General features: G+C 37.9%; 1 protein-coding gene across 8 annotated transcripts in view; it reads right to left on the reverse strand.

Annotated features, from left to right (window-relative positions):
• Positions 1–112: 112 nt before the first annotated feature.
• Exph5 (exophilin 5) overlaps positions 113–27931 on the reverse strand; it is a 93457-nt gene continuing 65638 nt past the window's right edge. For 5 of the 8 annotated variants that reach the window (XM_087212353.1, XM_004856514.3, XM_021237749.2 and 2 more), the window contains exons 2-6: positions 25353–25513; positions 23436–23598; positions 15504–15552; positions 10044–10182; positions 113–8680 (exon numbers count right to left, since the gene is read on the reverse strand). In XM_087212353.1, the coding sequence (XP_087068479.1) occupies positions 3342–8680; positions 10044–10182; positions 15504–15552; positions 23436–23598; positions 25353–25404 (5742 nt within the window). In that variant the 5' untranslated portion in view covers positions 25405–25513 and the 3' untranslated portion in view covers positions 113–3341. Of the gene's footprint in view, positions 8681–10043; positions 10183–15503; positions 15553–19474; positions 20362–22419; positions 23413–23435; positions 23599–25352; positions 25514–26096; positions 27836–27931 lie in introns of those variants that run through there. The other 3 variants (XM_087212354.1, XM_087212355.1, XM_087212356.1) reach the window with 3 other exon arrangements.

Genomic DNA, 27931 nt, shown 5'->3' on the forward strand with positions numbered 1-27931 from the left:
TATCCACCAGAAAATTGGTTTGAATACTTTTGCCCCCATCTCTTGTACTTTTCCTGGAACTTTCACACTTAAAAATTCAAAGATGAGAATAAAAATTTAGTCAAGTAGAACATCTGTTTAAGTCATTTATTTCAACACAAGCATTATTTTAAATTTGGACCTTGTAACATTTCATTCCTAGAGAACAACTACATAAAAGATACTTTTAACAAAAGTATTTATGGCTTATTTATTTCAGAAAAACAACACAGAATTGCCAGTCACAAAGATCCAGTAAGTGGGAATAGTTTCACAAATTGGCATGGAAAGTAAAATACTTATTTACACTGTACAATTAAATATGACATTCTGAAGCATTATAATGAACAACAAATGCTTGCAGTAAGGCCTCATCTACTCTCTAAAATTCCTCAGAAGATATTTACTTTACAGAGATATGAGTTTCCCTGTGATTCCCACCCTTCACCATAACTGTTGTGGCCTTCCTTTATCAGTTCCAGGGCATATGATTACCTTTCATACAAAGTGGGTTTTTATTTTTTAAGCTTAGCCAAACCTTTGTTGTAGCAGTTGGGGTTTTATTAAAATCATCATATTAACAATGTAAGGTTAAATTATTTAGAAGGAAGTCACTAAAAATAAAAATAATCTCATTAAACCCTATTTTAAATGAGTTCAACAGTACAAAATTTACAGTTATATTAATCATATCTAAACAAGTTAACAATGTACTAGGTACTTATACTATTGATTCTCTAGTGATGTTACTTCATTTACATGGACATTTATTTTAATAATGATTATATCATTTAGAAAACATGAATATAAAAATGACATAAATTACTAGAGCTATACCAAAAATGAACATTAAAAAGCAGCAGTTTGTATGTTAAAATACATAGAAAATTTTTATACTTCTTTAACGAAGTACTTTATAAAAGCATAAGACTATAGAAGGTGCTATTTTCATGAATTATCTCTTTTCTTGATTCTTGAGCCACACCAACAAGCAAACATTACAAATAGTGCAAAGGAGCATTGGCCATCGATCAGTCACCTTTGAATGCAGATGGTAGATTCCAGGGTGGAGCATCTAAGACCCAAAGCAGCTGTGCATTCTTACCTTCACTTGCCTAACTCAGCTCACTGAAAAAAAAAAGCTAACTTCATTTCACCATGTGTAGCAAACATGTAGACTCAGAGTACTTACTGACATAGAATTTGCAAGCTGATCATTAAAAAAACCCAGAATCTTAATATTAAAATGTTAACCCTAAATATCTTAAAATTACATAGAAAACATACCTCATAGTGTATGAAAACTTTACTTAAATAATTAGATAAATAGCAAATGAGGAAGGCAGAATTACAAACATGCATTATACAGAGAATATAATGTTATGTATCCTTTGACATACAAATTTGAATTGAAAAGTTCAGAACACTTTATTTACAATTCTATTGTTAGTGTCTTGGAACTCAAAATTAGTCAGAGCTTTAAGTTTAAAAGAGTTGACAGATTTAAGGAACAGTTTACCTCATCTTCATATTACTTACCGCATTTCATTAGTTTGGAGTTTCATGGGAACAATGTAAACTAGCCCTGTATTTTGCTTCTAGGCAAGACATTATTTAGGAGGACAGTAATAATAATAATAATAATAGTTCTTTCTTGCAATTGTATCGGTGCCAGATCTCTACACACTACCAATACTTATCATTGTCCTTAGTTTATATGGATAAAACAGAGCTGGTGATAAAAGTGGGAAATAAAATTATGTGAGGAAGTATATATCAAATTGATAAAATCTGTTATGTTGACTGTCATAATATTTTTTTTGGACTGTCATAATATTGAGATCCAGACTGCATGCTGTCATTTTAGTAAATTATCTTCACTAATATCCACTGATTTTTTATACTGAATTGGAAGAGAAATTCCCAGATGTTTTGTGTGGCAACTAAAGTTAGTAAAGCCAAATTATCAGTGGGTATAGTGATTTACTGGAGATTAATTATTGAAAAAAAGCATAGTGACAGTAGAATTTCTGGAGGGTTTGGTAAATGATTCAACAGAGAAGCATGTGAATCCCAGGATGTCAGATCTGACTTGGCATTTTAGGGACTAAGCCAAGATTCCTATCTGATAACTGTGACTCAAATGCCCCACCTGAAGTGTCCTCAAGGAAAATGAGAAAATGGATAGTTCTGGGGAAATGAGGAAGCCAGTTGTAAAGAGAAGAGCAGTGAACATAAGTCAGTTCCATGAAGAGATATGTACTTATCTCTGCCCATCAGTTATATTCTTGTTATAAGCGGAAATTCTATGGCCAAAGCACTGCCTGTAGCATCAGGTTGCTTGGCTTAAGTCCTTGGCTCGACTAAAATTCAGCCCTTAATAATTCAGTGCCTCCCCACAAACTGTTTCAGAGGAATTTCTACGAGTATAATAGGGATTTAGTCCCTCATATATAACCTCAATATGTTCTCTAAAAACTCCTCCAACCCCAGGCCAGGCTCAACTAGGAGTGTAACAGGATAGCCTTATGAAAATTCCTTTATTTTTGAGAGAAAGAAAAAAAAACCCACCCCACTAAACCTCCTAAATGTTGATGAATCAAACAGGATGATAATATCTACTCCACTGTCATGGTCCTTACATTTTTTTTTTTTTGTAGTTGTATGGGGCAATTAAAATTTATATGTGTAAATCACAATAAGAAATGTGAAAAAGTAGGAGGAAAATGGAAAGCCAAAATTGGTGAGTGACTTAGAGATAAAGTTTGAGGAGGGAGAGAAGACAGACCAAGGGCAAACACAAATGGAGAAAATTAGCAGAGAACCTCTCAAAACAAAACAAAAAAATCATTGTTTTTAGAATTCAGGAAGTGGGTATATAGGGCATGGAGGAAAAAATGAGTTGTTTTGGTGCAGATACTACCTGTACTAGAGCTTTTTAAAATCTGTCTTCCCATAGACATTCAAATTCACACTATTTCTACTATAAGCTTTGTTTGTTTGTTTGGTTTCTTTTGTTTGTTTGGTTTTTTTGGTATCAGGGATTGAACTCGGGACCTTGCACTTGCGAGGCAGGCAGCAGAACCACTGAGCTAAATCCCCAGCCCTGGTTTGTTTTGTTTTTTGAGGCAGAGTTTCCCTTTGTGGTTCATGCTGACCCTGAACTCACTATATAGCCGAGGCTGGCCTCTAACTCTCAGTGATCTTCCTGCCTCAGCCTCCTGAGAGCTGGGATCATAGGTGTGCGCCACCACACCCGGATTCTGCTATAAGCTTTTGATGAAAAACAAAATGCAACGCATTATGGACCTTTTGACAAAGCTTCACAGTTCTGACTCTTTGTCATTTTCATTCAGGTAGTATTCATCATCTGTGGTTGTGTCTGTATCATAATCTGAGTCCACTGGGTCCTCCTTATAGATATTAAGCTGCTCATTTGGACTTAAGCTATCTTCTGGCACCTGACTGCTAGGAGAATTTAAGCTTAACGACTCTGAAGGGTTGGAAGATCTAATTACATCATCTTTTAGGAAGCCAGGGTTCTTAAGAAAACTTGGTTTCCATAATCTTCCTTGTGTGAGTGACCGCTTTACATTCTCCAAGAAAGCCAACTGTTGTTCTTTCCCAAAAATCCCATAGTCAATAGGTCTGGATATAGATGATGCAGACTTGGGACCTGTTTTTGCTTTGCTGCTATACAAAGCCCAGTTTTCACTTTCATCACAGGAAGGAAGTTCAGAAAAAGATTTAAATCTTCGACTGTACCCATTATTGTTAGAGAGTTCACCCCCAAGGGTCAGTTGACTTAGGGCATTGTCAATAGAAGTGCTTTCAGAAAAATGGCGCTCCCTGACTTTGGGAGGATGACTTTTGTGTGGCAGATCACTATGCACATTGATGCTTTTTAAACTCTTCGATCGATAGAGGTGAGGCTCATGTTCCCACTCCAGAAACAAATCTCTCCCTTGTTGCTGCTGACAACTGGACAGTGAGACACTTAATGGAGATTTCTGTGGAAGCTCCAAAGGAAAAGGAGGGCTCAGCCTTCTCTGATGGTCAGAGATGTCTGCTTCCCTGAGGCTGGTGAATGTCAGCTGGGCTGGGGTTCCTGACTCTCTTTCCTCAGCTACTGTTGCACTTTTAAAATTCTCATGCTTTGGTGGTGATTCTGAGACATTGAGTTCATTCTGATGTAGCTTTGAAATGCTGTTAGGCTTCTGATTACAGGAGTGTCTAGAAGTTTCTCTGTTGGATATTTCAGTAGCCTTCATATTCATTCTATCATTACTCAAACTGTCTTCATCTGTGGCTTCTGTGGACTTTGGAGTTGGTTCAGGAGCTAGTGAGCTGCCTTCCTGTCTGCCAACAGATAAGCGGCCAAAGTCAGATTTGCTCCCACTTTTGGAGAAAATACTAGCTATGTGTCTTCGAGGGCTTAAATCCTTAGCTGGGAATTTTCTGCTGGCTTTAGATGTGGCTGAAAATCCATGTTTAACTGAAGATCTGTTTTCTCCTTTTTCTAGGTCATCCAAGTTGGTATTATGTTTATTATTTCCTCCAGCATGTAATGTTCGATCCCATGCCAACTTCTGCATTTCATCTTTGACCCTCCTGCTCTCTGTTACATTTACTTTCTGCCTTCCTTGAGGTAATTTCCCGGGTTCAGACTGTAAACTTTCTAAAGCTGGTTCACCTGATTGAGTCTTGTCAACAAACTGTAGTTTATGCAGTGCTGGAGGGGGAACAATGGCTTGGCTTTCTGAGTCAGAAAGAATTTTGTCAATCATTTTTTGGCACTCTGTTCCAGTTCTGACTTCCATAGGCTGTGATCCACTGGAGTTATCATGTATAGTTATGGCTGTGTGATCTTTCTGAGGCCAATTTCTACTTTCAGTAGATATAATGCCTGTACCACTACCTACATACTCGCCAGAACTTCTTCCAGTTTGTGAATTTTCATTATTATCTTTAGAATGGGCTGGAAGACCCAAGAGACAACTATTTCCTGCATTTACAGATTGTTGACAATCTTTAGATTTTTCTTCTGTGGCACTTTTATCCTGAAGCATTAATGAGGCATGTAGGGCTTCACTTTTCCATGTTTCTCCCCACTCTTTCTGGCTTTGTGGAATACCTGGAGGTGTTTTAGCTAAGTTATGTGAAGAAAGCTCTCTGGTCTTAGATTCTCCTTTATGAAGGGAAACACAAGTCATTTCCTGTAATGAAGGCCCTGAGGACCCCCTATTTGGTGACTGTAAAACAGCCATATTTTCAGTGGTGTGAGAAAGACAAGACTGAGTAGAGCTGACCAGTATTTTTAGATCTTCGGATGAAGATGTTCCTGACTGCTCTTGTGTAGAATAATTTACTTTGTCTTCTTCTAAAGCATTAGGAAATGTTTCAGTGTCTGCCTGAAGTGATTCTCTAAGTGAATTGGTATTTTGTGTATATTGTTGAAGGAGGTCACAAAATTTTTTGCTAGGTTTCCTTGGTAGTGTATAATATATTGAAACCACCTCGAGACACTTTACATTATCTTCATCACCAGAAACAGAAAACATACTAGTAGTCTTAAATTTATGTAATGTTTTCCTGCTTTCTTTTTCTGACACCTCTGCACAAAACGGTAAAGGGTCTTCATCTGAAAGAGTAGCTACACTTGTCCCAGAGGCAGCAATTTCACCATCCTGTTCAGTGCATTCTTGAGAGAATTCCTTTTGGCCATCTCTAATAGATGAGTTACTTTCCAGAGGGTTAATGATTCTTTCCCAAGGCTTCAGTGTCACAACAGAAGCATCTGTGTCTGAGACCAGTGATTTTTTTCTGTCTTCTCTTCCAGATGAGGCCCATGGCTCTCCTAAAGGACATGACTTAGCTCTCTGGATGAGGAATGGTAGAGGTCCTTTCCTAACAGAAGTAGGTCTAACAACTTTGACACTTGTCATCGTCGATGTGGCTTTAGATGCGACCGAGGCTGAATCTGAAACAACTTTGGAACATTTACTCATTGACTCAGGAGAAGTGGGACTGAATTCATTTGATATGTACTTTTCAACTAGATCATCCATGTTATTTTTGATTTGGAATGGAGGTGGCCCATTCCTAATTGAAGAAGCCTTTATCTTAATTCCTGGCTGCCTGCCACTTATGAGACAACTGGGTGATTTTCTTGGCAAGGTACAATAAATTGTGTTAAGTTCAGAAGGTTTGGATTTGCTTTGATTCTCCTCAATGAGGCTACTGCCTTCAGTTGTGGGTACTGATGTACTATCCATTCTGGTTAACTTTTCAATATAAGATATGTGACGTCTTATTCTTCCTTTTCCCCTTCCACTTTTGAAAGGAGAGTAGGAATGGCATGTGATGACATCATGAACGTCATCATTTATAGGTATATGACTATCATTACTCTTTTGGCTTTCTAAGGAGCTTGTAGCAAATTGATTATTTTGGTTCTTGCTAGCATTATATTTTTCTTCTCTTTCTCCTAAAGATGGATCTTTGTCTGATGGGCTTCTCCCAGAGAACACTGTGGTGGAAGGAATCACAAAAGCATCAAAGAAAGCATCATTTGATAGTGAGGAATCTGGTGGTATTCTTGATAGATCTAGAGAATCACATGGGATAGTGTGCCTGGCAACCAGTTTGTTGCAGTTGGTAGAATGAGTTGTGGAACTTTGTTCTCCTTCAGGACCTAAATTAGCTGCCTCCTCTGGAAATTCTGTATTTTGATTGTCCAGAGGTTCAGAGTGCCAGGAGTTATTTTTAACAATGTCTGAAAGATCTTCATTACTTACTGTTAATTCCTGGTGACAACTTCGATCTGGGCTGGGGAAAGATGGTGATATTCTGCTTTTCTGAGTGAAAAGAAGGGAAGCTGCTGAATTAAGTTTCCTGTTCCCAGGAAAACTCTTATTTTTTTTAAGTTCATTGGGTTTATCTCTGTACGAGATACACATTTTGGAGGTGTCCTTCCTGGAAAAGCCTTTCAGTGACCCCTTTGAACTTACTGTGGTAGATGCATTAAAATTAAACTTGTCGTTTTTGGTTGGGTCTTGGGAGAAGGGATTTTGAAAATCAGGTAAAGGGTCTGTCTGTCTGTCAGTCTGTGAAACAGGTTCAGGTATTTCACCTGTCAGGTCTGTCTGGTCCATCTTGTTTAGCTGTTTGTCTTCTAAAATAGATTCAGTTGAGTCTTTCTCATTATTCATTTCCGTGACCAAGGTATTGAGCTGGGTTTCAGCAACAGGTGGAGGATCAGTTGAATTGCTATAGGTCATAGTAACTTCTGTATGGCTTCCTACTGGCAAGGAATCTGGTTTGTTGGGAATAGCTTTCTGCAAAGTGATTGGGGAATTCAGAGAAGTGGGACTCTGAGAATTCCCTTTGTCATCAGGAATCTGGGGGAAGGAAGCTCTGGATGAGGATTCTAGAGTCTGAGCAAGTCTTGATGAATAAGGTTCTTTGTTTATATGTATTTCTATAGGAGAACTATCTTGTTGGTACTCTAAACCACTAGATTTGATGTGATAGCTTGAACCAATCATGGAGCAAATATTTTGTGTGTCAATATGAGGAGTCAATTGGTTTGCAATGTGTGATATCTCCATGCTCCCCAATGGGGGTGTATGAAAGTCAGACTGCAAGGGATGTGGCTCTTCTTGCTCCCTGAAAACATTTGTTCTATAACCAGGAGAAAATGGCTCCGAGTGTTGAAAAGGGACTCTGTGGCCATGAGCAGCGGGTGCTCTATTTGCTTCAATGGAAATCATTTCAAAGTCTCTGTCAGAATAAATGAATGGCTTTCTGCTTTGATGAAAGTCAGACCAAGAAAAATGTTCTTCCTGATGACCCCAGAAAGAACTTTGTCCAAACTGCTGTTCTCTGCTTTGTCTAAAGGTTCTACTAAAGAAAGAGCTAGCAAATGGGTTGTCTTGATGATAGAATGGCATATTCTCTGAGTTCTCAAAAGTGTCAGAATTCACTGCATTATCCATGGGAGCATTTAGATGAACACTTTGGTAAACATTTTGTGAATTGTACAATTCATATCTACTATTTCCTTGAAAATACCTGGGGTTCACACACTGGTCTGCAGAGTCAATTTCCATTGGCAATGGTGCCCTCAGAAACTCTTCCTGGTTCTGCCTATCTCTAGAAGAATCTGATCTATTCCAGATGATGGATGATAATGGAGTTCTCTTTGGGCTGTGCTGGTAGCTTGGTGGTATAAATCTACTCTTGCTCTGAGTTGCAGCTGGAAAATGTAAGCTTCTTGCTGTGAAATGCCTTGTGGCTGCTGAGGCTGATCGTTGCCTGCTGTCAAAACACAAAGAAGTACTGCCAAAAGTATTCTTTTGTGCATAATCTTCTTTTAAGACTCTGGGCTCCCTTGTCCTGTACATATCATAAATTGTCATCGTTCGAGGAGAAAAGGTTTTAAAACCTTCCCTAGGAGTTCCTGGTCTGAGGATGTCATAAATTGACATTTTGGAAGTTTCATTATAGCGATTTTTATGCCTTCCAGTGATATTACCATGCCTGTTCCCAGTGGAGTAAGAATGACTGAACTGTGTTCTTGATTCATAGTTGTGGGGCATGCTGGTATTCACTGAGCTTGCAAATTGTTCCCGAGCCAGTGTGCTATCCAAATCATCTAAAACTAAAGGAGAATATGAATCAATTTCTTAGATACAATTTTACAGTTCAATAATAATTTGAGTTGTGGAAAGCCAACTCAAGAAAAATAATGATATGTAATTTTATTTTGACCATATTATAAATATGACATTAATTTTGCTTATGTTTTAAAAATAGTCAAACTTGTACAGCACTGTAATACAAGTTTCTTTTTTTTTTTTTTCCAGTAATGAGAATCAAACTCAGGACCTTTCTGATGCTTTTCCAAATTAAACTTTTTTTTGAGGTGCTGAAGATAAAACCTAGAGCCTTCTGCATGCTAGACAAGTGCTCTACCACTGAACTATATCCCCCAGCTCTCAAATCAAACATTTTAAAGTAAATCTTTCATAATATCTTTAGGGCATAAAGCTGTATCTTTTCTTAACAACAAACTATATTCAGTTTCCTCTAGGGCATCTGAAGTACATTGAGTTTTTGTAAGACATGGGCTAGTAATAAAAATAATTTAATTACAGTATTAAAACTATCATAGAATAACTAGACAGCCCAAGTATTAAAAAGCTATGCCTTTCTACTTCTTTCATGTCATTAGGTGGCTGTAATATTTTAATTGTGTTTACTTCATGAGATTGTAATAGAAACAAGTCTGTAAACTACATGTAATTTTTCAGTTGTACTGTTAAAAAGTTACTGCCAAAAGTTTAGCATTACTACCTAATTTATAAGCATATTAAGTTGGATAGATTTGGAAAAAAATGTATGGTATATACAATTAAATGATATGCTATGGTAGATTATTTTTCCTGAAAAAATGAAGACTCATTAGCACTACTATAATACAACATTTCTGTATGTCAGATACAGTTTTAAGCATGTAATATATTAACTCATTAGTATTCTCACAGCAATAGTACTATTACTATTCTCATTTTATATTGAGGAAACTGAGGCAGGAGGATTGCCATGAATTCGAGGCCAGCCTGGGCTACATAGTAAGCTCAAGTCAGCCTGAACTATACAGTAAGACCTTGTCTCAAAAAAAAAAGCAAACTTTATGGATCTATTTCCTAAAGATATATCCCTTTACACCTGAAGTTAAATATTAAACATTATTATTATTCCACATATTTATCAGCTCCTGATCTGAGAATATTTGCTTAGATTATATTTAACCATAAGGTTCTTCAACACTTGTATTAATAGCATTTATCAGCATCCTCTTCAGATAAGATAAACAAGAGGACTTCAAAAATAAAATATAGGGTTTGATATATTTTGAGCACTTTAATATAAACTGAAATAATTATTTGCTTTGCTTTAGTGTCAACTGTTTTCCAAAAGTGTTTTAATGCATAGACTTACCTTCGAAAATGTAGACTTACCTTGGAAAAACTCATTCTCTAGCATGGAAACTTCCCATGGAGGAGGCATGCCACTTCCTTCCCTCATGATTGCTGGCTTGGGGACAAATGCACTGTCAACTGGTTGATGTTTTAGAGATGAATTGTATATTTTTCTCTCCTAATTTCAAAGTTAAAAAAAATACATGATATTGTTTCTGTATTTCCTCCAGCTAAAATACTCACAAGTCCATCCCCCCTCCTCCCCCCAAAAAGTCACAGCCTTAGTCTAAGGACTACAAATCACTTTTCCTAACATTTATTATTCAACTTACAATGTTTTGTTGTTTTTGCCATTTTCAACTGATCATGAACTTCTCTATACATATTCTTTTAATTAATTATGAGTGTTCAGGCAAGATACTGAGCCTTTCTGTCAAACTTTCCTATAAGTTTACACAGAATTACACAATCTTATGGGGGTGGGTAGTTCCTGGCAATCAAGAAAGAAATTAACCTCTCAGGAGTTGAAAGTGTTGCCTCTGGGGCCCCAGTGGCTGAGATTTTGGATTTCCTAACACTACATATTCTATCAAGAGTATGTTAGCTGAAGTTTATAGTGAGCCATAAGATTTGTGAACTTGATGGATTTAGGGAAAAACACCATTTTTTTTTTTTTTTTTTTTTTTGGTACCAGGGATCGAACTTGGGTCCTTGTGCTTTCGAGGCACGTGGCAGAACCACTGAGCTAAATCCCTGGCTAAAAACAGCCTTTTAATCCAGAGGTTATCTAGAATGGTAGACTCCCCCCAAAGCATGTTGAAAACAAGACAGCACATAGTTAAACAAATGGCTATGGCCATTAACAGCTATTTGACTTGGTAAGTTACTTAACCTCTATCTTATTTTTTCTCGATAAAATGAAAATAGTGACAGTAACAACAAAAACATCACCTATTTCTTTGGTTTCCCATAAGGATCAAAGATTAAATTAATAGTTTTAGTTTATTCTGTTTTTTTCCTTTGAGGCACGTTTTGCTATGTAGTCCAGCTGACCTTAAACTCACTATGTAGCACAGGTTAGCCTCAAACTCTCAGAGATCCTCCTGTCTTTGCCTCCAGAGTGCTGGGATTATAGGCATGCACCATCACACCCTGCTCCAATCAGTAGTTTTAAACACTCAGAATGGTGTCTGGCACTTGGTAAGTCCTTATACTGGCTATTACTATTGTTTGGGTTGAAGAGAATTTCCTGGAGGACTCTTGTAGGTGCTCATAGCCCAGATCTGTCTCACAGGACTGGAGACCAGAGTCTCTAAATGCTGGCTTTCAGGATCTCAGTTACTTTCTCAAATGCAGTACATAAAATAGGGTGAGAAAGCGAGGCTTTTTCCAAAATTTGAATTCACTCTACTGTCTGCAATTCTGACATGACTAGACAAACCTGTCACAGAGTAACCTTAGAATATTTGAGAACTTCCTAGGGCAGTCAAACCTGCAGAACGGCTGTTTCGGCTGAAACCTAAGCTCACTGATATTATCAAATGCCTTGGTAAAGTCAACAAATTAGTTCTTCAAGGCAAGGTGTTCCTTGAAGAATTTACTCTGTGTCTGTTTTTCTTCCAAGGCTACATTCACTAATGTTTTTGGGGGCTTAAAATCACATATTTGTGTCTTCTTTCATTACTGAGTGCTCAAGTTGTGCCAGACAGTGTGGATACACAGGTGAGTGTGACACAATCCCTGTAGGTGGTAAGTGCTGTCTTGGAGCTCTGTTCCCAGGGATACAGAGCTGGCAGGAGCACCCAATAGTAGGCCCAGAGATGAGGAGTGACCAAGTGGCCCAGGTCAATAATTTTGTCCTTATCCTCAAAGACAGTGACTACTTTGACTTTGGGTTCCTCACCTTTAAGGAAATAGTTCTCAATTAGAGGCCACTTGTTCCATAGAGAACAAATAGCAATGTCTGGAAACATTTTTCAATGTCACAATTGGATGGAAGTGAGCTAATGATATCTAGTAGGTAGAGGTTAGGGATGCTGCTAAATATCTTACAATATATACATTTATTTCCCTCAACAGAGAATTATTCAGCCCAAAATGTCTATAGTTCTGAAATTGAGAGAAACCTTGAGCTAGAAGATCTCTATTTAGGTCTATAAAATTTAATGTTTCTGAAAACCCTTTGCTTCTTTTAAGCTTTCATGAATGTTTAAATAGCAAACTGCCTTCGTTTCTGACCAGAAGGTCATCCAATAAGGTAGTATGGATGACTCTTATGTACTAGAATCCCTCTGTACCATTCCTACCCAGGTAGCAACCAAGTGATAGAAAGTTCATCACCTCCAATCTTGGCAGGATCCCCATGATATTATCTGTCAATTTGCAACTCCCTGTGGGCTAACAGGACAACACTTCTGTGAATAAATAATAGAAATCTACAACTCGCACAGAACTCCTGTTTTAGATAGCCCTTTCATTATTTTCCCTCTCCCACTTTTTATAGTATGTGCTAATGGTGGCCACAGTCACTGACTTTAGTCATTTATTTCCCCAGCTCTTTCCTTTTAGATTGGCATGCTTTGAGCAGGAACATAAAGGAAAGTGGTAATCAGGAGTGAAGTCTGGGCTCAAAGGAGTGTCAAAGAAAGATATCTATTAATCCTCAGATTAGATTCTCCAATTCTAAGAATGCCAAATTAGCTTTACCATTTTATAACTTCTAGGCATTTATGTTTCTTTTTCTGTGAATTCTTTTGCTTCAGATCTTGTGGCTCTCAAACAGCAGAGGATAATCAAGTACTCTGGACCAGAGTCCTGTCTTCTTAGGAAGCAAAGTTGGATGTGGAGGACATACTCTTCAGTCTCCACTCAGTTATAGGAGTCTCTGCAGATAGCAATTAACTGGGGTCCATACCCAGGGCTTTAGGACTGACCAGGTGCGGGCTTTATTGACTTGTAGCTGTAAAGTCATGGGAACCCAGATTTTCTCACCCTGACTCTACCATTTACTACTGAGACCTTCAGCATGATCTTTACATTTTCTGTTTTTGTTTTTTTGGTACCGGGGGCTCTAACTCAGGTCCTTGCGCTTGCAAGGCAGTTGGTGGAACCACTGAGCTAAATCCCCAGCCTGATCTTTACATTTTCTAAACTTTAGCTTCTTCCTCTTTAAAATGAAGGAAAGTAGGTAGTACCTAGTTCATAGATTTTTTTTTCAGTTAAATGACATGATTGGTGTCAAGCACTTGTATTATAATACATTCTCCGTTAGAGTTAGCAGTCATTGGTACTAGTGTCATGACTGAGGTGGAAGTGGATAAAGGAGAGAAACAGGGTTCAGTCCTATTATCCAGAAACAAAGTGGCATTACTAGGAAGAAGAAAGGAGGGTCACAGGTAATGGGGAAAAAATAAGAACCAAGAAACATCATGTAATGGAATAGCGGGGTCAAATGGGACTTCCAGTCCTAGTTCTTTGAGGTATCTCCATACTGATTTCCACAGTAGTTACATCAGTCTACACTCCCACCAGCATTCCCCAAAGAATTAAAAGAATCATACCACAGTGATATATGTGCACCCATGTTCATAGCAGCGCAGTTTGTAATAGCTAAAACTTGGAAACAGCCCAAATGCCCATCAACTGGAGACTGGATAAAGAAAATGTGGTTTTTTTTTATAAAATGGAGTACTACTCAGCCATAAAAAATGAGAAATTGGAGACATTTATAGCTAAGTGGATGCACATTGAGGCAATACTCTTAAGTGAAATAAATAGGACACACATGTGTAAATACAGAATAGTTTCTCTGGTGTGAGAAACTGAAAGTGTAAATAAGGACGAAATGTATAATAGGTAATGTGAAATAGGAAGAAAAGGGGCAAAGGGGAAGGAAGTGGGAGGGGTAGGGGAAAGGATAGAAGGGAATGGGATTACTATGAGAAAATGGAAAAATAGGAACAAAATCTTTGTAAATAGGGAGGACTGGAGGGGTTGAAGGGAGGGCTGGGCAAGGGTGAAAAATAAGAACCAAGAGAAACTATGTAAAGGTGCAAATTTCCAATGATGAATGTCATTATATTGTATACCTAAAATGCACCAATTATTAGAATGAATAATCAATAATGTAAAATAGGAAGAAAAGGTCCAAAGGGGTAGGGGTAGTGGGAGGGGCAGGGGAAAAGAAAGAAGGGAAAGGAAAAAATGATGAGAAATGGAAAAAATGGAAATAAAGTCTTTGTAAATACGGAATGGTGGAAGGTGTGAAGGGAGGGCTAGGAGTGGGAAAAAAATAAGAACCAAGATGCATTATGTAAAGGTACAATTCCCAATGAGAAATGTAATTGTGTTGTATACCTACAATGTACCAATAAAAGAATTTAATACACACACAAAAAAGAAACATCATGTACAGGTACAAACACCCAATGATAAATGTAAACATATTATATACCTAACATGTACCAACAAAAGAACTTAAGGAAAAAAAAAAAGAAAAAAAAAAAAAGAAAGGAGGGCCACTTTTGTTTTTGATATAAAGAACCTCTCTATTTATATGCACTCCTCAAAAAGCATTCTATTCCGTGAGGGGGCTGGGAGAAAGAGAGAGAGAAATTAGGTATTAAAGCCACAAAAAGTTGAAAAATGCATCTCCCCTCCTCCACTCTTGCATGGCTCCCAAAGCCTATCTTTCTTTCATTTCCAAATGACACAAGTATATAGAAAGTATATACACAAGTATATAGAAAGACACAAGTGTGCATAGATCAGAAGTTATGACCCAGAAAAAGCAGAATTAGAAAGCGACTCAATCTCATGAGCATGTTAGCATGGTGGTACATCTAAATTTAAGCCTTTGGTGAGAGAAGGTCATGCTGGGTCAATCCCCTCAGGCAAACATGTTCCAGCCAAGCACACCTCACATCTGAGTTGATATTCCTTTTTGAATATCAGCGAGGAAAAGGTCCAGTCCAGACTCATGCCAGTTTATGAAACTGCCTGTGGCTTCTTCTTCCTTTTCCTCTGTGTAACTCCTTAGGACTGTACAGGAGGGATGCACAGTACATTATCAGAGATACTGCCAATGGTATGAGTGGAAACATGGTGGCCTCACTCCTTCCTGGCAGAGCCTAGTGTTTGAGCCTTCCAGTACCAAAACCAATTGGAAGTCACCACAACTGAGAATGAAACTCCCAAGCAGCAGTCTTAGCTTCTAAAGTAAATTTAAAACTAAGCCTATGGGATTCCTATTTAAATAGGCAGCCAACCTGGGCTTACAGATTCTGAATTTCTCTCTCTCTCTCTCTTTCTCTCTCTCTCTCTGTAGCAAAGTTTGATTAAAGGTAGGAAAAGAAACAAGCTCTCCAGAGTGAGTTTGGGCCAAATAAAAGTGGGAAAAGAAATATACCCTACAGTATGAGGGTGGGCACCATGCAAGAGGAAACGCAGTGGCCTAGATTCTGAATTTCTTAGTATAATCTTAATTCTCTAGCTACTTACCACAGTGGTTCCCCTCACAGACACAGGAGGTTCTTCCTGGCCATCACACCTGTGGACAGAATTTGAAATAATTTCTTTGAAGAGCTTGACTTTTACCCAGAGGAATATCAACAGCACTTTTATTTTTCATGTCTTGATAAGATATATTTCTAATGTTTTGTTAGAAAGACATTTCTTGGTTAGTGCATTGTTGGACAAAATTTCAGAAGCCATTTCCTATGATGGCTTAGAATAATATTTTAAATCTTTGCCACTCAGGCAGCCAAGAAGAATTCTGTAAGAGTGGATTTGTATTTGAACACAGCATAAAAACCTAATAACAACATAATTACATGTGTTGAGTGTTTACTATGTGATAGGCACTGTTCTCATGCTCTCCTGCCAGGTAACTCTTTGATACTTTGTTCCTAATAAGGTGGATATTATGTCTGCTCCCATTTTATAGATAAGACAATGGAGGCATATGAAAATTAAAATACACAGTGTGTTAGTTACTTTTCTCTCCTTGCTGAGACAAAATACCTGACATCCAAAGTTGAAGGGGAAGGGGTTTATTTGGCTGACAGTTAGTAGAGGTTTCAGTCCATAGTCGGCAGGCTCCAAGACAGGGATGGCAAACAGACATCACAGGGGAGAAGCAACATGGCACACACAAGGTAGCAAAGGCAACAAGGGAGTTTAACAGGATCTTTCTGCTTCTTTTATCTTATTCAGGTTACCAGGATTAGAGTGATACCAAACTAATCACTAACAAGTAAGTGGTTTAGTAATCACAGGCCCTTAACTCCAGCATCACACATTCCAGATTCAGCTACCTCTGAAAAAGAAAGTCCTACCTCATCCGAATGAGGCTTTGAGGGGACATCTAAACACAAACCATAATGGACAGTTTAAGGAACACAATTAGTAGATGGCGTAGAACTTGGGCAGAGGCTACCTGAATCCACAACCCTCCTTCACCAGTATGGCACACTGACTCTTCCTGCAAACGGAAAACGTTTTCTATTTTTGTACATTTTTATTTTAAAGATCAAATAGGTCAGGACCAGTCTTAATCCATAATTGTTTAAAAAGCAAACACCATAAAATTACTTCAGGGTGATTATTTTTATAAACATGCCTGACTTGTTATGAAATTATCTTAAAGATGAACAAGTATACTTTTACTATTTATGTTGCTTCTCGAAAATTAAGTGAGAAGGTAAAAAATTTATAAGACCTAAACCCAAAATGGAGATAGATGTTGATCTTTTAAATCTCTGATTTTCTGCCAAGATGTACTCTGCCTGAATTCTGATTCAGGATTAATATAGATCTAGTGACTCAGAGCTCTTTATGAAATCAGATCATTTCCATCAAAGAACAGCAAGGGGAATAAAGTATGCAACAAATTGGGACTCTAGGTTGGAGCAGTCAAAAGAGCCAAGGGACAGCTGTTCTTCTTTCACACCCCTAGAAGCTTTGGGATTCATGAAAGCATAAAATCTGGAGGCCAAATAATTTTACATCTTAAAGATATCCACATATATTTGGTAGTTTGGCTCAGATTTTTTAAATTTCTTTTTTTGAGACAGGGTCTTGCTATGTAGCTCAGGCTAGCCTTGAACTCACAGCCATCTTCTGCCTCAGCCTGCCAAGTGCTGGGATTACAGGGAGGCACCACCATGCCTGGCTCAGTTTAGCTCAGATTTTAAACAAAAATTTAAATCAATACTATGGATTTTTTCACATTACTATGAAGTGCTAGCTCTATTAATAATATCTGGAAGTTAAATACAGGCTGAATATTCCTTGCCAGAAAAGCTTGGAACCAAAGGTGCTCTGAATTTCAGGTTTTTTGGTTTTTTTAAAAAATTAGAATATGGCCATAAAACTAATGAGACATCATGGGGATGGGACCCAGATCTAGACAAGAAGTTCATTCATTCATCATATACATATAATCTGAAGGAAATTTTACACAACATTTTTAGTGTCCCTGCCTTTTGAGAAGTCAGATACAGAAGTTTCCATTTGTAGGGTCATGTCAGCACTCAAAATTTTGGATCTTGGAGCATTATGGATTTTGGTTTTGGGGATAGTGATGCTCGTATTTTTATTCCTCTTCATGAATATTAAGTCTGGAGTCCTCATACATACATATGGACTACTTTGAGCTTCTTAGAGGAAACAAATATGACTGAGGTAGGGACTGATTTTCTGAGAGTTTTTAATAATAGGAAAGATTAGATACCTACAGAGACAAAATACAAGCCAAGATTTGATAAAGTCAGGAGAGAGATATAAGTAAGATGCACTGAAAATGCAGAGGGGAAAGCACTTCTGAGGATAAGCAGGGAAGGCAAAAGGGAGAAGGTAGCAGAGAACTGGTACAGAGGCTAAAGAACAGCATGAGCAAAGGGTTGGAGATAGAAGCTTCACAAGGATGGTGGGAAACAGCAAGTGAGGCAATTTGCCCGGAGCCAAGAGTATATGCCAGGTTGTGCAGATTCTGTTCAGAACCCTGGGAGGCTGCAGTCCTCACAGCACATCCCCACAGCCCAACTCTCACCAGCTCAGCAGGCCCCCAATCTGATCTGCAGTAAGGGCAGCAGGGGCAAGTTTCTGAGAATGGCAGGTGAGTGGAAGATGCAGCTAAAGGACTAGACAATGCCTGAAACACAGTTGGTACAGAGGACCACCAAGTGCAAGGGTATGCAGTGAGTGGAGGGGTGCACACTCACCTGAGGGTGTGCATGGCTGTATACCACTGTGGACTTTGATAGGAGTGGATAGGACTCAGGTGCCTTGGAAGCCCAGAGACTCTGCACCCAGTCCAGGCCCTCCATAAGCTAATTTATGTTTCTGATGCTAATACTTCTGCTTGCAGAATGAATGAAAGCATTAGTGGTATCATGAAGGTTATACTGGTAAAAACTCCCAAGACTTGGCCTTTTAAATGGTTACAAAGATGCCTCATCTGTATTTACTCCTAAGTTCCATTACTGCCATGTTTTAGAGATCTCTAACAAATATCTCCACTTCTCCGCCTTCAATTTATCTTCCAGACTCCCATCCTTCACACAACTAATAGAAGATCTGTGTAACATGCAAATTAGAGCTTTTCAATCCTCTGCCTAAAAATCTTACAAGGAAGTATATAAAATCTTATCAGGACATAAGGCTTTTATCTCGTGAGCCCTCATCCAACCTCATTTCCACACACTTCATTCCTTAGAGGTCTGTACTCTAGACTTCTCAAGTTAATTCTGTCTCCATCATTCTCTCTTCTTTCCATAATCTTTGCAGATACCATTCAGAACTTCCCATGTAATATAGTAGGATAGGGTTTAAGAATATTCTTTTCTAACCAGAATCCTGGGTAATTTTCCCCAAGTGTTGGTGGAATACATTTTTCCACCAAGAAGTTCCATGTGGATGACCACAAACAATTTCGATCTTTCAAGTCTGAAATGGACTCAACATCTTCCTTCTATCTCACTCCTTCCAATCCAGTCAACAGATCCTATTGACTCAACCCAGAAATCCCTCTCAAATCCATCCTCATCGCCACATCTCCCTACCTTTACCCTAGCTAAGACTTTTATCATCTTGTCCTTTTGACTGCAATAGTCCCCAACTGTCCTTCAATTTCCACTTTTGTCCCAATCCAATCCATTCTCTAAACTTTAGCCAGAATGATCAGTACAATCAGAATTATGCCACTTTCCTACAGACTTCTGCATGCTCTTGGGTGAACATTGAAATTCTTTTGTGCATTCTTAAGCCCCTCCATGATCTAATCCCTGCATACTTTCCTGCCTCAAATCTCACTTTCCTATGTCTCATCTGCCAGAGGGAATTTGATAGACATCTGAGTTTCTGCATATATTGTTTCTTGGCCTGAAACACTTTCTTACCAGCTCTTTGCCTGGATAACTGTCTCATGCTTGAAGAATCATTATAAATGTCATTTTCTCCAGGAGACTTACCAGGACTTGGTCTAAGATATAGACACTTCATATGAGTCCCCATGGCATGCAGATCTTCTTCATTGCAGTATTATTCTCTCATGCTTCTCTATGTCCTTTTTGGTGCCCACATAAGACTGAAGCCAGACTGAAGGCAAGGCCTGTTTTGTCCTTGTGCTTCTTGTGTATTCTTATGCAGTTTTGTTGGTTAAATGAATTATTCTCATCACATCTGTTCTTCCTGTGAACTTATGATTATTCACCTACTTTCCCAAGACAGGGTGGAAGAAGGTTCTTCTCCTATCCTTTTTCTTCCTCATTCATCATATCCAATTGCTAGGTTCTTGTGATTCAGCATTCTAATTTTGCACAAATCTCTCTTTTTTTTCAGTACTGGGAACTGAATCCAGGGCCTTTGAATTGTACTACATTCCCAGTCTGGCCCTCTTTAAATTTCTTATTTTGAGACAGGGTCTTGGTAAGTTGCTGTGTTGCCCAGGCTGGACTGGAACTTGCAATCTTCCTGCTTTAGCTTGCCATACTTCTGGGATTACAGGCATGTGCCATCATGCTTGGCTCTATGTGCACATTTTTGTCTTCCCTATCTCAGCAGCCTCTTACCTGGTCTTTCTGACTTAAATTTTGCTCCCTCAAATCTTCCTGGGCTAAAGATGGAGAGCAGGTCTTCAGTCTCAGCACTGTTGACATTTCTTTCTTTTTGTAGGCATCTGTTCTGTGCATTGTAGGATGTTATAAGTATTTCTGGCCTCTATCCCCACTTCATTTGTGAAAAACAAAAACATTTTAAAACATTGTCGAATGTCCTTTAGGGCACAAAATTGCCCCTGATTGAAAACCAATGAGTTGAAGTTATCTTTCTAAAATGAAAATCTGATTATGTCACTTTTCTATTGAAAAATCAACAATGAAAACACACACACACACACACACACACACACACACACACAGAGAGAGAGAGAGAGAGAGAGAGAGAGAGAGAGAGAGAGAGAGAGAGAGAGAGAATATGAATCAAGGAGAAATATATGATCTGGTTTTGAACTTTCCAAAATGGAATTTGACTTTCTGCTTGCGTGAGGGAGGCTGCAGCTGTTCACACCCTGTGTATCAGGCAAATTGGGGCATGCCTGAAGAGCAGCTAGGTGGATCACCAAAGTGCTCTGCTCTTTGCATATGAAGGGAAGAAATCATTTTAAAGGAACAGGATATGGTGCATGCATACTCTTACTCCAAGATGGTAGTTGTCACTCTTGTCACAACTATGTAGTGAGAAACACCATATGTTAAGCCTTGTGATAATCCTCAAAGGAAATAGGACTTTAAGTTTAATTGTACATGCTATTCATGTGCCTTATGAATTCGTTTTCTTGTACTTTCACTTTGCCTAGGCTGGGGACTATCACAAGGGAAGGAGTTAAGGAAAGAGATATACATCCCTAAAATTACCATTAACAACCAGTGGCATGTGGCTGCACAGCTTGGAGAAGGTGTGCATATCAGGGTGAATGGCTCCCTTGAGGGAGAGGCTTCCCAGTGGAGCATGTTGGAACACAGGCCAGAGAACAGCAAGGCACATCACCTCTTTGTGGTGGGAGGAGGGCAACCCTGGAATAACTAGGGCTTGGACCCAGAAAGGAAATATGCAGTTCTACTTCGCAGCCACAAAGATTGCATCTATAAGCTCATGCTGTACATTACTGGATATTTTCTGAACTACAGGGAGGGAATGTGTGAGACATAAATTACTGAAATTCAGTGGTGGAGCCATAGGTTATATCTACCAGCTAACCCATAAGATGATGTGAGGAAACATCACCTACAGTAAAATGTTAGGGAGGGAAGAAAGCTAGAGGCCATATATGTAGACTTTTCTTGAGGTTTTTTTGGTGAGCAATACAAAAAACACAAATGGAAAATAGTTTTCTTGTTTCCTGGAGTTTGGGTCAGGCCAATCATTCACAAATAGCATTAAACCCTTAATGGGATAATTTGAGTATAGTATAAGGATGGGAGGAGGAAGAAATCATGCGTGAATCTTTTTGCCTTTTAATAAATTCACAAGGTCATGGTATTCCCATGGGTTTTTATCTATTGAAAGCAGGAAATCAAAGCTTCAGGATACTATATACTATAATTTCCCCATATCCTAGGGAAGGGAGACACATTCCAAGATCCCGTTGGATGCCAGAAACCACGAGTAAAACCAAAACCTTATATATTATGTTTTTCTCTAAACATACATACCTATGACAGTTTAATTTATAAATTAGGCACAGCAAGAGATTAACAACACCAACTAATAATAAAATAGAAAAATTCACCCTTCCACCAAGTAAAATATATTTAAAGATAATAAATTCTGAAAACTGCTGGACACTTGTGAAATTTACTTAATGAAATAATGAATTAGTTTCACTTCTGCATGCTGTGTTGTATGTTTCAGTTTGTTTAAAAGAGAATAACTCATAAGTATCAAAGAATATTTGCTAAACAGAATTTTGCAAGTTTTAATTTTTTTTTCCAATCTGACCTACAGCCAAAACACATAATGCAGGAACTTGCAATATGACCTTGGAAATAACTTGCACCTGGAATTAACAGGTTTCTTAACTTTTCCTAGTTTATTAATGTTAGATTATGAGTCTATATTGATCTCTGCTGTAAAGAAAATCACTTTTAATACAAATTACATTATAAATCCTAGCAATACCACAAACTGGGAATATTCTTTTCTCTCTCTCTTTTTTTTTTTTTTGGTACCGGGGATCGAACTCCGGTTCTTGCGCTTGGGGGGCAGGCGGCGGAACCACTGAGGTAAATCCCTGGCGCCAATATTCACTTCTCTTTAAAAAAATATTTTCTATGTAGGAAATACTCTTCAATTTCAAATTCCCCAAATGACAGAATTACTAATATCTTAAACATTTTTACAAAGAAAGGCAACTCACCTATTAGAAGAGTGTTTCCTGACAAGTGACTCTGGCAAGGACAGTCATGTAAATCTACATTTTGCTCAACTCTTCATGATCTCATCAGACAAAAAGAGCCCCAGGATAAAGCTGAAAGTAAAAATTCTTTCATCCACCCAAGAGAGGAAGACAGTCTTCTGCTAAGCCTGGGTGCCTCATCACACGCTCTGCCTCTTGCTTTTCGGCAACAGTGACCTCCAACACTTTTTATTTAACACTGCAATGCACTAATGGTGTGACGGCACGCAGAATGCATCACGTGCCAAGCCAACACCTTGAGAGGGTGGGAAGCTTTTGCAACCGGGAAGACAGGGAAGACTTGAGGAAAATATTTAGTAATCAGCTCAAACACCCATCAGCATAGTCTTGCTTGTTTTTCTCAAAGCAATCTGACATTATGAGTTCAGGTAAACTGATTATGTGGTTCTAAACCAGGAACCATCTGGTACCATGCCTCCAGTGTTCCAAAAACTTTCTCCACTTCAACTTATATTTAAATTCTGGACAACCACATGGGAATGGCTGCTGTCAATATTTCTGGTAACCAACATGCTTTTTCTTCTATGTTTTAGAATTCTGTTTTTTTCTACTCTTTTTCTTATATTTACTTTCATCTGGTCCAAATCCAACTCCTTTATGACCAAGGACACACATATTCCCTAAAGGTGTAGCTTTGATTTAAATGGATCTTTCCAGCTCAAGAAGAGACTATGCTTTCTCTTGGAGCTGTGGAACAATTGCTAATAACTATTTCCCAATACTTAACCCATTATGCACCAAGTACATCTGTAGCTGGTTAAAATTTGGGAGTTGAGGTGAATCAAGTTTCAGTTTCCCAAGAACTTTGCCACTATGCGAGCTAAGCCCTGTTTCCTTTGTTACTGTCTGAATTGAAATTCTAAGAAGAAACATAAAGCATTCTGAACACAAAACTGGCAATCGGCCTCTACTGTCAGATGACAAAGAAGCTGTCACATGATCTGAATTTAACTCACCCTTTCTGTCCCAGTGATTGAAGCTTTAAAGAGTCTCTCCCAGGTTTTCTGAATGAAAACAGGGAAGTGAATGATGATCTGAAGCTCAGCTGAGAAGGAACAGATGTTGGGGTTTTTCGATTAGTTACATTATTAGATCTTGATGTTTGTAATTCCATAGGATCTAAAAAAAAATTGTAAAATTTTTGCATCATTAAGATTTTTCCAGATAAACATACTTGAAAGAATGAACCTTGGCTCTCGCTTCCCTCTCTCCCTCTGTGCAGTCCAGAAACAGAAGACGTATCCACCCAGAAGATCTTGAGAAGGAAGGGCAGACAAAGCTCCCTATCAGAATCCTGTGCCCCTGATGGGTCTGCTGAGCCGAGGAAATCCCCACTGGTGTCCATACTGTATCTTTCAGTGTGTACCATGGATCATAATTCTGTAGATGATCCCTTGCTTCCCACCAGCTGTCTCCCCATGGATGTCCAACACACATGCAAGCCAGCCAGGGGACCCAGGCAATTCTCACCTTGCTGAACCAACCTATCTTTCAGAAATTTTTATTTCTACCACTTTAAAACCATGGGGACCAGTACTATGTAACTCTTTTATGTCAAAGAAAGTAAAGGAAATTAAACAATTTACAGGATTCTTTCTTCCTTCCCAAAATCTATCTCAGTATATATGTATTTATAATATAGATGGTTTATATAAGATAATACTTATAACACATATGTATTATATTTGTATAGGTAACTTTGTTTTTTGTCTTTATTTTTCTGTTATGCAAAAATAAAATTTCATAACAAAATAATAATAGTTAATACACTGTATTGTTATCTTAAAAGTAGTTACTTAAGAGTACAATACATAAACTAAAAAGATTCTTACAAAAGAAACAGATAATAACACAAAACTTTCTTTAATATATGAGTACTAAAAATTTGAAGACACTGTCCACATATACAAAGATCATAATACATATTATACTTAGATATGCTGATTTTATAAATGGTAAATGAATTCAAAGTGAGGGCCAAGTCATTATTGCATATTAGGGCTAATCTAAAAATCTGAACTCTGAATCTTTTTAGATAGTCTAGTATGGTAGTTGCACGATATTGTTAATATAATAAATTTAGAAATATTGTTAGATGTTTCATGATATTACTACTGTTAGTAACATATGCAAAAACATGACTATCAAAAAAGTTACTGTATTGTTTGCATAGTTTATAATTTCTCATGTACTTTGTTGTTTTCACAATGTTCCTGTGAAAGCAGGGTTTGCCATCCTTATAGATTAAAATAATTGGTGAAGTGAAGTAATATGCTGATAGTCACACAGTGAGAATGTCCATAGAAGGCATTTATTAAAACTCATCTATGGGGTTTACCAAAGCTCCAGAAGGACAGCAACTCCTTCCACATTTACTGTCCCCCTTCTGCACCCCTCTTCTCTGCTTCCCCCTCCTTTTTCATCACTATGTCACTTAAGTGTTTCAAATTACTATGCTGCAGGTTAATATTTCATACACATTGTTTTACTGAATTCTCAGAACCATGCTATGTGGTGGGTATTATATTTTATTTAGAGATTAGAAAATTGAGGTTTATAGAGAATCAGTAACGTGAAAAGACTCAGGCATAGAAACCAAATGGCAATATGAAACCAGGCCTTTTTTCTGCTACCAATTTTACATTTTTAAACACTATTTTATTTTTCCTGATTCTAAAAACATACCCCCTAAGAGATTATTTCAGTAAAATTTCATTTCACTCTTTGAGGTGCATATTATGTTATAAAATTTTTGTGCCTTATAATTGTCCTAAATATGGATTGTTTAAACTAGAGACCCCCTGAATCATTATCTACCCGGGTATTCCACAAGTTAAAGAAAAAAATTTTAAATCTAAATTAAATTTTCTCACCCTTTTTTGCCATCTCCTTCCTTAGCCTGTACATCAGTGGTTGTTTGAACATTTGACTAACATCTGTTTCATTGCAAAACTTTTTTCTTTGAATTTCTTCAAACCATTCACCAGTCACTCCTTGAAGCCATCTGATATCCCTCTTTGTCTTCTGAAGTTTGCTGAAATAAAACAAAAGTATCAATGCATTCTTCAAATTCATTCCTATCTAGTACAAGCTCATGAGAGTGGCTAAACTTTACTTGATGGAAGAACAGCATAAACAGCATAAACTAGGAAAAAATTGGCTTCAGTCAGAATTTCCTTTTAACCACTGTGTATATATTTTAGGTGGATTCTGTATACAATAATAACCTAAAACTTTTTGCCAGTAGTTAAAATAATCATCAAGTCAATGACAACAAACCCAGTTGGGCAATGTACTAAACCTGACCTAATAATGCAACTAAATGATAGATGTTCTAATGACATGTAGAAACCAGAGTATTCTTTGGATTACTCATTCATTAATCCATTAAATGTTTACTGAATGAGTACTGTTCATCAATTAAATGTTTATTTAGGCCCCATGCAGACAGAATTGAACAGTGGATACAAGAGTTGGGATTTTTACTTATCTACCCAGTGGTCAAAGATAAAAGCTAACATGCAGAAAAGACATTGTTGCATGTAATGGTCTTAGATAATGGAGTTCTTTAAACAAAGACACAAAAGCTCATGAATGATTGCAAAGTTAAGGCTTACGTTATATGGGTCAGTGAAATTTGAGATCCACAGGAAAGGCCATCCAGAACACAAGTGTGTCCATCTGACACTTTCAGAATACCAGGCCTGAAACCCTGCCGTGCCTTTTTTTCTCCTTTTCTTTTACTTGTTCCTACTTAGGCCTCTCTCAGATGAAATGCTGCTTTAAGTCCTCAATTAACTCAACCAACTGTGATTTATTATTTTTTTCAAAGTAGATAATTTTGCTCAATTTCAAGAGGAAATCCAGAACTGTTTGGAAATGAGAGGTGCATCACCCAGAAGGACATGTCCCTGGATGGAGGCAAAAGAGCAGAAAGGGATGTTTAAAGAACATGATAACAAGGTGAGGCTGGGGGTAACATACAGTGGTTGCTTTCTTATAGTACTGATGAAAACACTAAGCTTGCTCAGTTCTGATGGCTTACTTAGCAGATATAATTCTTTATCTAGGGTCTGCTGTAAAGCTCAAGTGTTAGGCTCTTTGTATTGCAAGGAAAATGGTAAGCAAACTGTCTGCAGCATGGCCACTCTAGGGTTAAAGGCAATGAACTGAGATGGCTATAACTCATCTTCCTGCCTGGGGCTATGATACTTCTGTTTTCATGAAAATATTCAAGAAGGAAGCCAGAGGTCATCCTGCCCAGACATGTATTTCAAAAAGCATTAGGCAGCAATCAGTATGTTCAGCCTACAGAATCTGCACTGGTGCCTCCTCCTTTGCCATGGCCACCCTCTGACACATGGCCACTTCTGTCTATTTTACATCCCTTACTAACAGAACAAAGAGAACCCTGGTATCTACTTCTAACTGACCAAATGAAGGGGAGTCAGAGTCTTGTGTCCCTAATGTTTCTCCTGAGTAGGGGAAATTCTCACAAACAACAGGGTATCTTGGGGGATGGACTGGAGACCTGTCAGGATTATTTGTAAGGTCTAGGAGAAAGAAGAGTTTGCTTGTTCCAGGATGAGGGTGGTGAACCTAAGAACAGTAGAAAAAGTTCAGCACAATTTAGAGAATAAAAATGACTCTCAAGTGTCCACTGTTTTGAAGTGACTTTAGGATTAAGGGCAGAAGAGGACTCTTAGATTTCTGATTTACCTAAGTTCATAAATTATGTCATTTATAGAGCAGCTAATAAGTTAGAACCAGTATCACCTCACTAACTAATATCCCACATTTGTGCATGACCTCTACTCTCTGGGAAACCTCGCTAATTGTTAACTCCCCAGAAAGTCAATATCCCCCACCTCACTGCTTCTCCAAGTATCCATCTTATTTCAGAAGGCAGTCAAGCTACCTGACTTAGGAACACTCAATACAAACATAAGTTTTTTTCCTTACAGGCTTGATGTAACATGGACTCTCTATTAAAAATAATCACAGCTCACTAACTCTACATCAACCACGCATTCTATGCTTGCATACATATCCATTATTACCTGTTTCTTTGTCATCTTGTGGCCAGTAAAGTCAGAAATCTGTATTTTCCTGTGAATGCTTATACACTGAATTCTATTCCAGGAAATATATCTTATAGAAATAAGTATTCCCCAAGTACACAAATTTAAAAGAACATCACATAGTTGCTAACCATAATTGTGCAGATAATATGCAGAATCCTGGGAAAAATATGCATGATATAACATGAAACAGGAAAAACAAAATTCAGCGTTGTATCTGTAACAGCTATGTAAAATGATGTAATGACATGGCAACACTAGAGAATAAGGAAAACATGTGAAACAATTAAAAACAGTCATTTTTAAGTTTAGCTTTTTTGTTACATATGTCCTATAATACACAGAGCTATTTCTTGTTTAATTGTGAATTA

The sequence above is a fragment of the Heterocephalus glaber genome, unplaced genomic scaffold, assembly GCF_053883595.1.
Source record: "Heterocephalus glaber isolate CG9 unplaced genomic scaffold, H.glaber_assembly_v1.0 deba00001429, whole genome shotgun sequence".
NCBI lineage: Eukaryota > Metazoa > Chordata > Mammalia > Rodentia > Bathyergidae > Heterocephalus > Heterocephalus glaber.